The 16,016-nt window shown below is 45.3% G+C and overlaps 1 protein-coding gene across 1 annotated transcript in view; it reads right to left on the bottom strand.

Annotated features, from left to right (window-relative positions):
• The window catches only part of SLC26A8 (solute carrier family 26 member 8), a 181,841-nt gene that overhangs the window by 9,340 nt on the left and 156,485 nt on the right, over positions 1-16,016 (bottom strand). The window contains exon 18 of the mRNA XM_030221729.1: positions 8,389-8,534. Within this exon, the coding sequence (XP_030077589.1) occupies positions 8,389-8,534 (146 nt within the window). The remainder of the gene's footprint in view (positions 1-8,388; positions 8,535-16,016) is intronic.

The raw sequence follows: 16,016 nt of genomic DNA, 5'->3' as shown, positions 1-16,016 counted from the left end.
GAAACTTACGTCGGGGAAAACAAACTGGACACATGGGAAGGGACAAGACCGAAAGGTCTCTCTTTTTTTTTTTTTTTTAACAAAATCGTGAAGACGCGCAAGAGTCAACTTTGAGGGGCACGAAACGGCGCAAAACACGACCGTCCCGAGCGCGGACAAAAGAAGACTGACGAACACAAGCCGGTTCGGGCGGGAAGAGGGCCGCGCATGCACGGTGCGCATGGGCGCGCGAGGACTAGCAAAGGCCTTTGCTAGTGAAGTTTCCGATTGGAGGGGCCGCCGTGGACGTCATCCATCAGTGAGAACAAGCAGCCTGCTTGTCCTCGGAGAAGGCCTTTTCCATGCATAAACCCGGCAGTGAGGGACCTAGTGCTGATGTCCCTAGAGATATTCCCTGTGGGGAGTTGCAGTTCAGTCATCCTACAGCACGTGGCTTTGGACCTGCTGCGTCCCTGGCTGAACTGCAGAACTACTGTGGCAGGTCACAGTGCATTAGAAGTGAGGCTGTCTGCCAAGGATGGAGTGGCTTCACAGTGTATGGAGTTAAAGCTCTAGGCTAGAACAGAAGGGAGAGGCCCCGGGAGGAGAGAGCCTAGGAGGAGCAAGGTCCCGATACAGAGACCTTGGCAAGAGAGGCCTCACAAGGAGGACGGTCGCAATACAGAAAACCAGAAGAGGAAGAACAGGAGCGCAGAGTGTGACCTGCCTGACTGCATTTTGAGCTGTGGTGATCTGGCTGAGAATTACCGTAAGAGTGAGTACAAGTTATGCTGTGTGGCTGAAGTAAGCCTTGAGTACATGTTATGCTGTGTGGCTGAGGTAAGCCTTGAGTACATGTTATATGCTGTGTGGCTAAGGGAAGCCTTGAGTATAAGTAAAGGTATATGGCTAGGGTAAAGCCACGAGAACATGTAGTGGGCTGTGACAAGCCAGACTACTTTTAATTAAACTGTGCCAGAGTGCTGGAATATTAATGTTGTCTAATTGAACTGTGCAAGAGTACTGGAACCGCTGTTATTGCTTAACTGATGGTTAGAGTGTTGAAGTTAGAGCCCACCCCCAGATGAGAAGTCAGGGACTGTGTTTGAGCCACTGCTAGAGGCTGGCTTATGGCTGCTTGCTGAACCGCCGTGTTGAACGGACTCAGGCTCTGGGAAGAAACCCAGGGTACGTGAACATAAATATTAATAATTGCTTGTTGAACCGCAAAGGACTATCCTTGCTATGACCCAGCCCTATGAGGTAACAAGACCAAGACTGTTCTGTAAATAAACACCTTTTATGTTGAACTCATACCTCATGTTCGACTATTACTGCTCAACCCCCAGATCGACCGGGAAGAAGACCAGTTAACAGCTTGGGGTTCCGTCCTGTAGGGGATGGTGTTTGGACTCCATTACACTTCCCAAGCCAGTGGCCATCCATGAGCCAGAGGTCAGACAGACCTTACCCCGGGCCTAGCAAGAATATATTGACGTCATCACTAAATGACAGGTGGAAACTCCCACCTCACCGAAGCTATGACTGCCCCATTGAATAGTTACCTGGGAAGACACTCCCCCAGGGCAAAGTTCATCTGCTCTCACACCCTGAGACCAAAGCCATTTCTGCCTACATCAAGGACAATCTGTAGTGGAGGTTCATATGCCCCTTTAAGTCTCCGGCTGGAGCTGGATTCTTTTCGTGTGCAAGAAGGACGGGGGGGGGGGGGGGGGGGGGCTGTGGCCGTGCATTGACTACTGGGGCTTGAACGCTATTACTGTGAAGAACAAATATCCCCTACCGCTTATCAATGATCTATTCGACTGACTCCAAGGAGCCTGTATCTTTACAAAACTGGATCTGCAGGGCGCCTATAACCTCATTCGTATTAGAAAGGGTAATGAGTGGAAGACACCCAGGACAGGCATTATGAATATCTTGTCATGCCCTTTGGCCTCGTGAATGCTCCTGCTGTCTTCCAGCATTGCATCAATTAAATCTTCCAGGACCTATTGTACAAATCTGTGCTTGTTTACCTCAATGACATCTTGATCTTTTCCCAATCCCTGGAACAGCATAGGTGACACAAAGTTGGTGCTTCACCACCTGCATCAAAATCGGTTATTTGCCAAATTGTGTTTGAGCACCTTGAGTTACCCTTCCTGGGGTACATCATCTGAGATCAGGGGCTGCATATGGACCTGGTCAAGCTGTCTGCTATTCTTGACTGGCCTCGGCCTTTGGGCCGCCAAGCCCTCCAGAGATTCATGGGGTTTGCCAACTACTATCGACAATTCATCTTGGATTATTCTACCATTTCAGTGCCTCTGATGGCCCTTACTCGAAGGGAGGTGAACCCCCGCATTTGACCGCCTTAAGCAGTCCTTTATGACTGCTCTGATTCTTTAACATCCTGATCCCGAGAAAAGGTAGAAGCTTCTGCATCTGGAACCATCGCCATCCTATCCTAGTCTCACTCCAGTGGGAAACTGCTCCCTTGTGCCTTTTTCTCATGGAAAGTTTCTCCTGCCAAGAAGACCTATACCATTGGGGATCAAAAACAACTGGCCATCAAGTTAGTACTGGAGGAATGGCACCACCTACTTGAGGGGGCCAAGTTCCCCTTCATCGTGCTTACTGACCACAAAAATCTGTTATACCTTGAAGAGGCTCACTGACTTAATCCTTGACAAGCCTCATGATCCTTATTTTTCTCACGTTTTGATTTTCAATTACTCTTCCAACCAGCAGAGAAGAATACTAAGGTGGATTTCTTGTCACGATCTATGGAAACAGCCTGTCCTGTGTGTGCCTGCCAGAAGCCCTCTCATGCCTGTCCTTGAGGTCCTCTGCAACCACTTCCTGTCCCCCAAAACAATGGACACCCAGGCTTTATTCACAGCCAGTACTGAGGTCAGGAAATTAATGTTCCAGGCTGCCATATGAACCAATTACAAGCATTAATATGTTGGCTATTCCTGGATATAATCTTCTTGGGGTGTAGGGAACATGCATGGAAGGCAACCAAAAGAAGGACAAGAGTCCAGGGCAGCTGATAAAAGCCTCTGCAAATCACATATCTGCTCAATTAATGTCTCAGCCTGTACTGCCAGGGAACTGGTCCCCTGGCTGTTGATCCATCTTCCGTATGGCTAATCAGTGAGTTGTATGGTCATATCTATCTAGCATGTCAAATGTGTCCCTCTCAGCCCTCTTTGGGCCTGGTTCCTGCTATGTGGCTACATACCAAAGTCTGCCCTTGCTCATGTGACATGTTATCTCCTTATGCAGATGGTCAAGCTGCCCAAGGCCAAACTCCCAAGGAGGAGGAAGCAGCAGCAGCATCACCCCCACCACCATCAGAGCTGGAAGAGGAGGAGGAAGTGGAGGGGGCTGAAGACATTGAGGCAGAGAAGGAGCTGGAAAGGCAGGATTTCCCAGGCCCCATGGAGGAGAAAGAGGAGATGGGTGAGGCAGAGAGCCCTGCAATAGATCCAGGCCACCCTGACTCATTCCTGGTGTGCACCACTCATGACATCCACCAGGATCAAGGCCTGCTCAGGTAAGAGGTCACAGGGCTCAATCAGCGTCTGGACACCCTCATTGGAAAGGTGAAAGCCAGAAGGATATTTAAGGAGGAATGTCTCTCCTGCCTCACCTCCCTGTGTAAGCCAAGCGAGCACGCAACATGCCCTGGAGGGCATCCAGATGACCCTCACCACCTTTCTCCCCCAGGTCCTCAGACTAGCTACATCACCAGACCCATCCTCCATCCCTCTCAGTACTATAGCCCCCAGCCAGCCTCCCCACTGCCGGGTCTCCAGCTGCCAGGCCTCCATCCCTGGGCCCTTCCATAGCCAGCTGTCCACCAGTCATAGAAGTGATGGGCGGGGACTAAGGCATGGCCGTGGGAGAAGCCTAAAGTGAGGGCCATCTGTGGTGCATGCCTCCCTCCCCAGTGGCCTCAGGGACATTGTGCTGGAAGGGATTCTGCCTCTCTCAGGGACCTTGTTATGCATATCGCTGCCATTGTCTTTCATTTGGATCGTCCACCTCACGGGTGGCCTATGGCAGATGCTACCACCAGATAATAACTTGGGTACTGACTCTCTATGTCCTCATAGAGGACATTGTTTTTTGTGGAGGGAGGGGGAAGGGATAATTTTGGCTTTGGTTTAAAGGCAGTTGTCCAACGTTTAATTGTGTTACTGGGGGAAGGGCTGGAGCGGGGTGGGGAAAATGGGTCTGTTTCTGAGGTGCTTCATCTCCCTCATCTGCACTGTCACTTTCCTTCCTGACTCAGGGATGTGGCACCTCAGGGCAAGGTTAATGCAACATGCTATACAACTTTCACATATTGGGTGCTCCTGTGCAGCTCCCCCTCCCAACAGATCTAGGGAATGAAACATCATTGTACATCTCTTCAGCCTTTACCTGTGGGGGCACAATGGGCTTCTGCAGCCATGTTCCCAAGAGATAGCCATGGTCACTAGGGTTTCCAACTGAACCCAGACTCACCTGACAAGGTTGCTCCAGCCCTGGGCCTACCCTATCGCATGCAGGAATTTGTACTTCTGCTTTCCCATTGCATTCCCTAAGAAAAACCAGACTACAAGTCCCTGTGTGCAATGGGGTCAAGTCAGGACTGGATCAAACCAGTCAAGTGACTTTGAATCCAGTTGCCAACCCTAATGGTCACCTACCTAGGACATTGTAGAGACATTCATCTATTGTATATGTGTCAACATATCCACTGAGTCTTGTTAGCACCCTCCCTGCCTTGGGGGCCTGCCAACTCATACAAGGCAGTCATGGTCTGCTGTTGTTCTGAGTAGGCCTGCTCAGACCATGAATATCACAATGCAACGTGAGGTGGCTGGCTACCTAAGGCCTGCACCAACTCCCATGGGAAGTGGCCATGTTCCTGTGTACAGGGAAGCCAGGGGCAGGGCTTGTCTCCTCCAAGTACTGATCTCCATATCTGCCTGCAGCTGCCCATAGTGGTATTTGGTGGTCTTCCTATCACGGGTTTTCAGTGTATATACTGGCTATCGGGTGAGGTGCACGAACTGCAGATTGTGAAGTGCTGCAGCAATGATATGGATAGCACGCCTGCCTTCTCCAGCAGCCACACGGCGCAGACATAGTCTGCAGGCAAATAGCTGTAGGTACAGCCAGACAACCCAAAACACACCTATACACAGAGACACACAAACAACACATGAGACTCAGGGAGGGGAGCAGTGGGTGAGGGGTCAGGGACAGAAGGTGATTGGGAACTGAGAAATGGACACAAGCAGGGCAGGGAGAAGTCAGATGAGTGTATGGCAGAATAGCAAAGACAGAATGCAAGTGAACAGGCTGTACTGAAGGCATGCATCCATCTGAATTCCTAATTACATCACAACATAGCAACACAGTGTCTGAACCCCAAAGAACAAATACCACTCACCTTGGCCACCATCGACTGAGAGTGCAAGTTTTGATGCAGAATTCAGACATCATCAGAATGCAGGGTGGCTGCCATTTCCGCGCAAGAGAAAAAACGTTTTCTGCATATATACCCCATGTGGCTAACACATTTGGTTTCCTTGGGATAACTCATCACCCTGAACAACAGGTCACCTGTTTTCATCATTAGGCCTCTACAGTTGCTCTGAATCTGTAACTCACGGGCATCTGTACTACTGCCTTTGGGGGAGAACATATATATCTCCGAGTGAAGAAGTGCAAATATCTCCAGGGGATAGGTAACTACAGTCTGCAAACCCCAACAATGAGGTTCCCAGGAGGAGTGAGAGAGCAACCAACTAACCTAGTCTACACCAGACTATAAGACATCTTTCAATGTGGCAAAGGAGAGTTTCCAAGAGGTCACTTTGGCACAGAAACTAAGGCACCCTTCTGAAGACCAAACAGCCAATGTAGTCCATTGCCAATATTCAACCTAAAATACCTCTTCCCCAAGCACATCTGTCCACAAGGTCCAGTTGTCAGTTCCAAAACAGTAGCACAGGGGTGGGGGAGTAGGGCAGCTGTAGATCAGGTGGGAATTGAACCCTGGTCACTCACCTTCAGATCTAAGCTGTTACCACTTGGCCAATGGTCTAAAACACTCTTTAGTGTTCCAGTGAGGGACCTATAGCTCTGCATAAGGTAGACATCCCAGATCTAGGGCCAAGCACAAAGCCCCCTAGTAAGGGATGTGAGGTCCAATACCGGTTGTAACAGTTGTTTATACCATGGTCTAATCACCAAAATTCTGAGCAGAGCAGGATCCTAAACCCTCCAGCATATCTGAGGTCCTCAATATATTTGAAGCTCATCTAAGCAGCAATAAAAGTTTGGGGGAAACTATGCTGAAAAGCGTGTTCTACAGAATCACTGAACAATGTATGCACCAGCAGTTAGGCCTGCTCAGAACAGGCCCACATATGTATGGCCATTATCTGTGCAATTAGGTATGATTCTATAACAGCGTGCATATATTTTGGACACTGCCCCCTCATCGTGTGCCTTTTATGGTTGAGCACCTTGGAATATAGTGCGTTACTTTCCAGAATATGCATAAGGAGGATATGCGCATAGCGTCCAATTAGTGCTGATAATTGCTTAGTAGGGGTCAATTATCAATGCTGATTGACTTGTTAACTAATTAACTTGTGCACACTGCCGCTTAATGTGCACAAGCTTTGGCTCACATCTTTGGATGCCATTTATAGAATTTGGGGAAATTGTATTGCACTGTCTTTTGTACCATATGTAAACAAAATATCTTCTAAACATTGCTGTTTGAGCAGTTTTGGGACTCAAGTATATTAAAACATTTGGACACAGTTGATCTGATGTCTGTGGGAACCTGCAAAAATCCCAAGACAGCCCAAATGCTGAACTGATTTCTATAATTTCATGCTCAGAAGCTGAACCAAAGTTATAAAACATAAGAAGGGCAATAATCCAAAGACTTTTACCTGGGTATATTGCCCGCCCTTTCTGGGGGTAAAAATACATGGGAATCAACAACAAGCGGAAATGGAGGCATCATTAGGCCTGGATACAAAATTGCATGCAGAGTTTTGCAGTTTCATAACTATGGGGCCCTTTTACTAAGCTGCATTAAGTAGCCTGCAAGGGTTTTACTGTAGATGTCAGTGCAGACCCACTCTAAAGGCTACTGCACACTAAAACTAGACAGCATGGGTAGAGTTAAGCCATTGGTGGAAGAGAGGCAGTATTAAGGCATGCCCAGCTGTGACAATAATATAGTAACATAGGGGTCGATATTCAAAAGTGTTTAACCAGTGTCCTACAATTTTAGTTATAAACTATAAAGTTTTATTATTATTATTATTTGTTACATGTGTATCGATTTTGGAACATTTAATATTGTTGATTGTATTGGTTTTGGAAAATTTACATTTGTATCCCACATTTTCCCACCTTTTGCAGGCTCAATGTGGCTTACATATAACCGATAACGGCGTTGCTGATTACGGTCTGAACAAATACATGGTATGAATGAATACAAAGTGATATTGTGGTAGAATGAGGTATATGTATGGTAGGTACAGTTGGGGGAACTTTAGAGAGGAAAAGGGGGAAGAAGAGTCAGGTATACTTCAGGTATACTGCACTATTTCCCATCCCCCATCTCCCTTTTCCTATCAGCCACATAAAGGAATTTCTGGCTGGTCATATGCTCTGATGGTGAAAATGTTGCCTCCTGGCCAGGCTCTTCCTAGATGGACCACCTTAAGATGCAGAGGGCATGGATAAGGCTGCAGCAGGGGCATAGGCCCACCCACTTTCACCCCAGGCCCAACCAAAAGTAGTGCACTGCAGCCACCCATGGCCGATGCCCTTTTCTCCCTTCCCTCCTCCATTCCTGTGGGTCTGTTTTCCTCCTCTGTTGGGATCTTGCTAGGTACTTGTGACCTGGATTGGCCACTGTTGGAAACCAGATACTGGGCTTTAGGGACCTTTGGTCTGTCCTAGTATGGCAATGCTTACATTTTTACCCCCAGATTCAATAAAGTTGGGTGCCCAGATTTCCGATTAGCATGCACATTTGGGTGCACAAGTTACAGAATGGTTGGCATTACATACCAATAATAGCCCTTAAGTGGCTTTAATTGGTGCTAATTTGTAGTTACACATGTAAATGCACTGAAGCACCAGCCAATATTCAAAGCGATTTAAGCAGGCAGGAGAGGCTCCTACCTGCTTAAATCACCTGTAGCTGCCTACCCCCCAATATTCAGCGACACTAAACTGGCAGTGCCACTGAATTTCACCTCTGACCGCCCATAACAAAAATGGGCAGGTCAGGGGTGGTACAGGATGCAGCATTCGGGAGGAGACCCTTAATATCACCTATGGGTCCTGCTCAATAGGGATGCACCTGACCTTGTCTTCAGATCTCTCTCTCCTAGTGGCAATCTCCTTTCTTTGTAAAACAAACAGCACAGCATCATGAACAGTAAGGAATAGTCTTGCTTTTGTGATGTTCTTGTTGAAGAAATTATTTCTTTCCAAATCATGAACAACAGAGGCTGTAATGAACAAAACAAAGGCAGAGTTATATGACGATGTTCAGTCATAAATAGGACTTAGGTTTTAACCGATAAACATCCCCAGTGCAAAACAAAATTAAAATAGGTGTTTATTGGATGAACACTGGAAAAACACCACTTCCCTAGCACACTCTCAGCACTGCCCAGGTTCTCTTGTGTTCCCCAACTTGTCTGGGCAGATGGTACCTAAATTACACAAATGTACGTATTTGATTCCACTGGAAAAGGAAGTAGGTAATTATCAACTGGCAGCAGTCAGCATTTTTTTTTTTTTAATGCTGACAGTCACCAGCTACTTTAGCTCTAGATGTTCAATTCTGGGCCATGTGCGGACACTGGTATTGAATATTTGAGACTGGTCAGGCTGCTAGAGGCTGTTGAAACGTAGGCAGGTCCCGGCCCATATTCAGCCAGGACTCGCATAAATGGAGTCCACATATCCTAAAGCTCATCCCCCCCCCCCCTGTTTGCCCCCCTGGAGCACTTCTGATTCCCCTTCTACTCCTCAAAGCACCTCTGACCCCTCATCCTGTCCCCCCAAAGCATCTCTAACCCCTCCCCATTCTTCCCCAAAGCCCCAGAAGGCTCCCTCAGGCCTACTCACTGGACCTGGTGGTCTAAAGTGGTCCATGGGGCAGGAGCAAACCCCACTCACTCCTGCCCTTCATGGTTCCTCATCAAAAATGGACATCATGACTCAGGGTGGGTGAAAGAGAGATCAAAAACGTTTCATGGAGCAGGAGGGGGGATTGGAGGTGCTCTGGGGTGGGAGGGGAGGGTGGATTAGAAGCGATGAGCTTCGGCCCCAACCAACAGCCATGTGGATGCCGGCCAATATTCTGTACTGGCACCCGCACAGCTAAGTGAGCAAAGTTAGGACTGATATTTATGCTAATCTGCATTTCAGTTCTTCTAGATATTTCCAGGTGGCTTGCAGGAAATGGCTTGTTGATGTTGGAAATAAGGAAGGGGATGCTAAAATTTGTACTAAATGATCATAAAACCTCAAAACTTGTTCTCCAAAATCATGTTGAGCCTTGAACACAGTATATTCAAATAAAAAAAAAAACCAACAACACATATACTGTAAACAGTAAATCAACAAGGGGAAGTATCATCCAAGATACATAAATACACAGAAAAAATACAGATATACATATACATATACATATATAGAGAAAGAGGGTATCAGTGCCAATTCTTTGACCAGGTCACCAGACCTAAAGTCTTTGCCCAGATGAAAAAAAAAACATCATCTAGTAATCTTTTCTCTAGATCTATGTATTGAGAAAATGGAGAAGTTGACAAATGAATTTTCTCAAAATATCCAACATACAGGTTAGCCACATCAGGAGCCATCATGGCTCCCACTGCAGCTCCTTGCACCTGTAAGTAGTACGTTTGATTAAACATGGAAAAATTTTGTCAATGCGAATTTCGCCAAATTGTAAAGAAAACCAGAAGGTGGTATTAATGGTGGCATTTTTACTCTAATATCTCAAAACAAAACCTGGATAGCCTTGTCCTGGAGATATTTATATTGGGTTCGATATTCAGACATGGGAAGCAGCTTGCTTAAGTGCCGCGATCGGCGCTGACCCCTTCAATGCCGGGATGTTTCCAGTAAACAACATTGAATATGGGAAAGAAAGCCAGCAGATCAATGTCACAACAAAAAGATTTTATTGAAGATACCGTGTATGAACAAATCGCCCGACACAGGCTGTGTTTCGCCCACCTAGGGGCTCATTTTCAAAGTACTTAGACTTACAAACTTCCATAGGTTACTATAGAACTTTGTAAGTCTAAGTGCTTTGTAAATACCCCTCCTAGGGCTGCGTCAGGGGCTACAATGAACAAATATATAATAATTATCATAGATCATAATAAATAAAATATAACACACATACGAGCAAAATATATCAAATATATAAATTGACAAAAAACAATTAATAAAATATGGAATATTACTAGGTATACATAGAGAGTATACTAGAATAATTACATGAATAAACGTATCGCTACGCACTGTCCAATATAAATAATATATATATACATGTACATAAAAGAGCATATATAAGAAAATATATATATATATAAAGAAGTATATATAATGCAACAATTGTATGACAGTGCATATAAACATATATATAAAAGCATAATAAAATCTGACATCACGTAACAGCAAAGCAAGGGCACTGGTATAGGTTACGAACTTCAATACAAATATGTATAAAAAAATTTATAAATGAGATAATAAAAGGCACATACCTAATTTGAAACCTTCGTAAAGGGGCAAATATGGTGCATAAAAGTCAAGAAAAAACCAGCTAAAACGGGAATCCCTATAATCATAAATCAAAAAGAATTAATAAAAAGCAAAAAATAAAATTAGAGCGGATCAAGACTAATAATATGACATTAGTTTAGGTGGCATTTTTACTCTAATATCTCAAAACAAAACCTGGATAGCCTTGTCCTGGAGATATTTATATTGGGTTCGATATTCAGACATGGGAAGCAGCTTGCAAAAGTGCCGCGATCGGCGCTGACCCCTTCAATGCCGGGATGTTTCCAGTAAACAACATTGAATATCCAGGGTTTTTCTGGTCAGCTCAAACTTAACCAGCTTAGCTAAGTGAGTGTTCAGTGCTCCTGGCCAGTTAAATAGTGCTTAGCTGGCAAAGCACTAATATTCAGCGTGAGACAGCCAATTATCTCCACCAGGGGTGTAGCCAGACTTGACATTTTGGGAGGGCCCAGAGTTCACATGGGGGGCACTAGGCATATAGGTGTGATTAGTGTTTTATACCAAATAATGCCTTAGAGTGAACTTTATGATGGATTTCTAAGTAAACAGTCTTCTGTGTCAATATAAACCACATTCACATTTATGGAAACTTTGGAAACACTGACATTTTTAAATCTCTTGTCACTCATTGAATGCAGACCAACCTTCACCAATTACAGAATAAAGGACCAAAAATTAGAAAAGGAAACACTAAGAAATCACATTCTCTATAAGCAGAACATCACAGGAAAAATAAAAATGCATTATATACTGTAGGAAGCAAAATACAAGATCACTTTCTACCCCAAAATAAAACCCACAAATAAATTATCTGGATGACCATGAAAAGTTAAAAAACATTTGTGGGACACAGTGGGCCCCATATTCAGACTGCAGGAGGCAACGTGCTATGATCGGCACTAACCCTGGATATTCAATGCCAGGCTCTTTCCGGTGACTGGCATTGAACATCCAGTGGGACCCAAAGCAGTGCAAAACAAGTAAAGTCATAAACAACACAGTTTATACCAAATTGTTTAACCACCCTTAGATTTTGCCTTTGGGTTTAACAAGTAATACCATCTGATTGTAAGGTCTAGATAAACAAATTTAAATAATCTACATTGAAGCCATATGCCCTAAATATGTAATACTTTGTAGCAATAATGAAACAGTGATGGAATATTCACACAGCAGGCAGTTAACAGATTTAATTATTTTCAGTGGAAATTAACTTTGTATGAACATAAATGTCATTCAGCTCAAACTGTTCTACTGTTGCTTTCCTTTAGCCATCATTATTCCAGGGACTCGTCTATATGCAAAGATTACCCCCCCCCCCCCCCCCGAAAAAAAAAGCCTTTTACAACCAAATGGACTTGAAGAAGAAATAAATATATACCACAGAACTGGAAAATGTTGGCACATTTAAACTGCCCTCATTATTCAATATCTCTCTTATAAATAGTAATAAACAATATTAAGTGCATTTTTATAATAAACCACTGCATTCCACAAAACAAAAGGAGCAAGTTCCCACAAACCATCTTTCTTTTTTGATCTAGGCATAGGAAAAAAGATTTTAAATGCTTCCAGGTTTCAATTTAATTCATGTTTAATGTGGGGTATAAATGTCATAAATAAGTAAAATACATAAATAGATAGAAACTCTGAATGTTGAGCACTTGATTCTCATAACATGATGTCTGTTTTAGTGGCGTTTTACCAGGAAAAAAACGTCTCTGCACAAATACGTGTGCTAGGGTGTCCCTATAACCAGCCCCTCCAAATGACACATTAATTACAATTTATAGGAAATTACTACTCTACCTATGAAAAGTTATTCTGTTATTAAACTTCCTCTGTATACATCCATATGCTGCACAAGCCGGCATGTTTGAAAATATAACTGGGATCAAATAAAAATTGTACCAACAAGAACAAGAATGTGGATAAAGTAGCTCATAAGTTGTTTGCTTTGTTTTGAGGGTACGGGGATTCGATATTATGGCTGCGCGAGGAGCAGAAAGAGAGATTAACCTCCATGGCTTCACCTTTTTGACATCTTGCTCCTGTTGTCAATCAAACCTCCTTGAGCTGCTTCCGACTGCCCCGGTCCATCTCACTGCTTCATCCCACTCACAGGAAGTTGAACAGGTGGGATGAAGAAGCAAACTGACTTGGGCAGCCGGAAGCAGCTGCCTTCAGCACACTGCCCACGCTGCAGCTCACTGCTGGAAACAGGGAGGAGAGATGTAGCTGGCTGGACCTGAAGGAAGGGAGGAGAGCTCAGCTACCTGACACGGGGACAGGAATCAGGGAGCCTGAGGAAGCAAAAAACCACCTGGTTGGCCACTATTGTTGGGGGGCCCTTAGCTACACCACTGATCTCCGCTGAATATTAGTACACTAGCCGTTCAGCCCATAAAAACGGGCTAGTATAGGAGGGGGGGTTGAAAGGCCCCCCACCCCGCCGCCGAGTTCGCCGCTGCCGCTCCGAGTTTGTCCCCCCCCCCCCCCCCCCGGAGCCGTACGCCGTCGCCACCCACCTTCCACCCGGTCGGGCCTCGCTCCGCTATTGAACAGTGAAGGCACGCAGCACACAGCTCTACTGCTGAGCTGCCGTGGCCTTCCTTCTTCTCTGCCTGTGTCCTGCCCTCGTGTGACGTAACGTCGTCGAGGGCGGGACACAGGCAGAGAAGAAGAAAGAAGGCCGATGGCAGCTCAGCAGAGCTGTGTGCTGCGTGCCTTCGCTGTTTCAATAGCGGAGCGAGGGCCCGACCGGGTGGAAGGTGGGTGGCGGCGGCGACTCCGGGTGGGGGGAGCGTTAGCGACGGCGGTGTCCCTCGCAAATGCGCAGTAGAGACCCTCTCTTTTCCGCCCTCGTCATCACGTATTGACGCGGGGGCGGGGCAGAGAGGGTCTCTACTGCGCATTTGCGAGTGAATACGACACTCGCCATTTATGTATATTGATAGTGGCTAATCAGCTATATCACATGATATAGCCAGCCATCCACAAATATTCAAGCGCTAGCCAGCTACGTTTAGCAGGCAAATTGGACTGCATAAATAGCAGTCCTATCTTTGCCCACTATAAACTTAACTGGCCAGCACAGAATATTCACTTAGCCAGTTAAGTTTCAGCCAGCCAAGAAAAACCCACAATTCAATGCTGATTATCGAAAACAGCCCTGCATTGAATATCCGGGGTCAGCACCGATCACAGCACTTATGCAGGCTGCCTCCTGCAGTCTGAATATAGGGCCTTAAGTACATCACATCTAGCACTCCCCCTAAACCAACTGTTTAGTCACCCAAAGAAATTAATCAAATTCATAGGAGCCAACTTTTCAAAATTATGGGGGGGGGGGGGGGTTCTAAACCCAACAGAAATTACCTCTCCCTGGACTCTGTCAAGAAGTTTGCTTAAGCACTCACTGCACCCACAGAATTGCTCCTATGATCAGACTTGTCTGTCAAGACCTGCCTCTAGAAAAACCATAAAATAAAAGGGTTTTGTTCCGCTTGTGAAGGCCCCTGGTACTTCTTTCTTTGCTATTTGGACTTTGTTTTGTTCTTTGGACCCTCTTCTTGTTGTTGTGTCATCACATTTAGGTCCCATTTTCTAAACTAGCACATTGACAAAATATTAGCATTTACACATGTACGTGCAGGAATTCTGGTCATTTATATGCTTTCTTGGTGCCTAATTTTGGCACCCTCCTTATAGAATTACCCCTTCTCTGTTTAGTTTATCTCTTAAACCAATCAGATAAATTATCTATTTAGCAGCTGGATATTGCTGCTCAGTAGATAATTTTTAAGGCTGCCTCTGCCCTTCTCATAATCCAGCCCCCATATAGATAAATAGTATTGGGCCATTTAGCAATTTAAACAGCCCAAAATTATCTGTATATGTTTTAAAAATCTACAGATAAGAAAAATACGTGTTTAACAATGGCTGTATAATTTACTTTGAATATTGCCCCAACCAAGTTTAACTGAGAAGACAGATGGCGATCCAGGTACAATATCAGTCGAGTATTCTACTCAGACAGCTAACAAAACTGTAAAGTAAACAAAGACTTCATATCCTCCAGGATATAAAATTACTCATTGGACCAGAAAGGAAAAGAGAGGCGGAGGCTTGGCACTAATTTATCGCTCTCATTTCACCACTGAAATCATTGCCGAGTCCATAACATCTCAATTAGAAATTGCCGCAATCAGAATTCATAGTAAACTCCTGGTCGATCACCTAAATTGTATCCTATTCTATAGACCACCCAGCAACTAGAATAAATGTCAGTCTAACCTTATGGACTTTATATCAAACATCTGTGTATCCAATCCTAACATCCTAATACTAGGTGACATAAATCTTCACCTAGAAGACATCAATTCTACCAATACATGAGACTGCATGGATTTCCTCTACACTTGGGATCTCTTACTCCCACAATTGTATGCTACCCATATTAAAGGGCACACACTGGACCTCTTCTCTCACAAATTATCCAATAATCACAACATATTAGTGTCTAATTTTATGTGGTCAGAAGTTCCTTGGTCTGACCATCATAAATTAAACCTCTCAGGAGATTCAAGATGGCGACCAAGCAGGATGTGCGATGAGACGCTCCTAGAAAAACTTTCTAAAAGTGCTATTTCTTATAACAATTATGCCGAAAAGGAAAGGAAAGCCGAGGGGACCACCTCTCCCGAAGCAAACTCCTTCCCTACCTGGGCAGCAGTCCATGTCTGCATATCTGGTTTCAACTCCTATTGCGGACGTATCCGCTAGCGGGGCAGGGAAGAGCCCCGCTCAGGAGAGTGACGTATCGCTCAGTCCGCTGGGACCTTTGACCCCTACGCCGCCGCGGACTCCCGGAGGTGTTGTGCCGAGCCCTAAAGGAAACGAGAGCTCGAAGGAGTGGCGCTCTCCAGAGACGCCCGTGGAGACGTTTGGGATGGCGAAGGGAGACCAACAAACACCAGAAGATCTAGTTGGGGCAATCGGTGGGAACGCACCTGAAACAACTGCACAGGCTACGGCTTGCGCCTTAGCGATTGAACCGCTGATTAAGCCTCAAGTGGTGTCGCTGGAATCTATCTGGGCAGCCCTGGAATCGCTTCACAAGGTCTGTACCTCATTTATTACGTTGTCAC

This window comes from Microcaecilia unicolor, chromosome 12 (assembly GCF_901765095.1).
Source record: "Microcaecilia unicolor chromosome 12, aMicUni1.1, whole genome shotgun sequence".
Lineage (NCBI taxonomy): Eukaryota > Metazoa > Chordata > Amphibia > Gymnophiona > Siphonopidae > Microcaecilia > Microcaecilia unicolor.
Note: the sequence above shows the minus strand (reverse complement) of the source record. Positions and strands in the feature narration are given on the sequence as shown.